Source organism: Penaeus monodon, chromosome 22, assembly GCF_015228065.2.
Source record: "Penaeus monodon isolate SGIC_2016 chromosome 22, NSTDA_Pmon_1, whole genome shotgun sequence".
NCBI classification, from domain to species: Eukaryota; Metazoa; Arthropoda; class Malacostraca; order Decapoda; family Penaeidae; genus Penaeus; species Penaeus monodon.
This window is the reverse complement of record NC_051407.1, coordinates 25234304-25234791: the sequence shown is the minus strand read 5'-3', so window position 1 is coordinate 25234791 and position 488 is coordinate 25234304. Positions and strand designations below refer to the sequence as shown.

At 50.6% G+C, this 488-nt stretch overlaps 1 protein-coding gene across 1 annotated transcript in view; it reads left to right on the top strand.

The window, feature by feature from the left end:
- The window catches only part of LOC119587042 (dachshund homolog 1-like), a gene marked incomplete at its 5' end in the record, with an annotated part of 99624 nt that overhangs the window by 87521 nt on the left and 11615 nt on the right, over positions 1 to 488 (top strand). Inside the window, 1 exon segment of the mRNA XM_037935790.1 lies at positions 457 to 488. Coding sequence (XP_037791718.1) covers positions 457 to 488 — 32 coding nt within the window.

The window sequence follows — 488 nt, the reverse complement described above, 5'->3', positions numbered from 1 at the left end:
AAGTTCGTGATTAATGCCGTTCAACGAGGGAACAATATGCCTGAAGCATTTGAGGTTATTTTCTTTTTTCGATAAGCTCACTCTTCTTACTTTCTTATGAAGAGTATTTTTATATAATTCAAAAAGGAAAAAAAAAATGCAAATCGCGCATTTCCCAGCCAGGCTGCTTCGCGAACTTAGGTCCAGCGTCCATACGTCATTCGTAATACAGCGTTCTGTCCCCCGGCGGCGCGTTCACCTCCTCAGGCCGTGACCGCTTTTCATGCCGCTGCCTCACTACTTTCGTCGTCCTCTTGCGTCGCGGCCGCGTCCTCAGAGCAAGTTAGGTCGCCCTTCGCCTCAGTTGGCCCTGAATGCGAGATGCCTGAATGACTCTTTGTTGCTGTGTGAATGGGTGTCGCGGAATGCCTTCTGCGACGACAGAATAAAGCAGTGGTGTCTCTGTGCCTTCCGCAGCCGAGTCCCTGGCCAAGGAGGGCGTCAAGAAC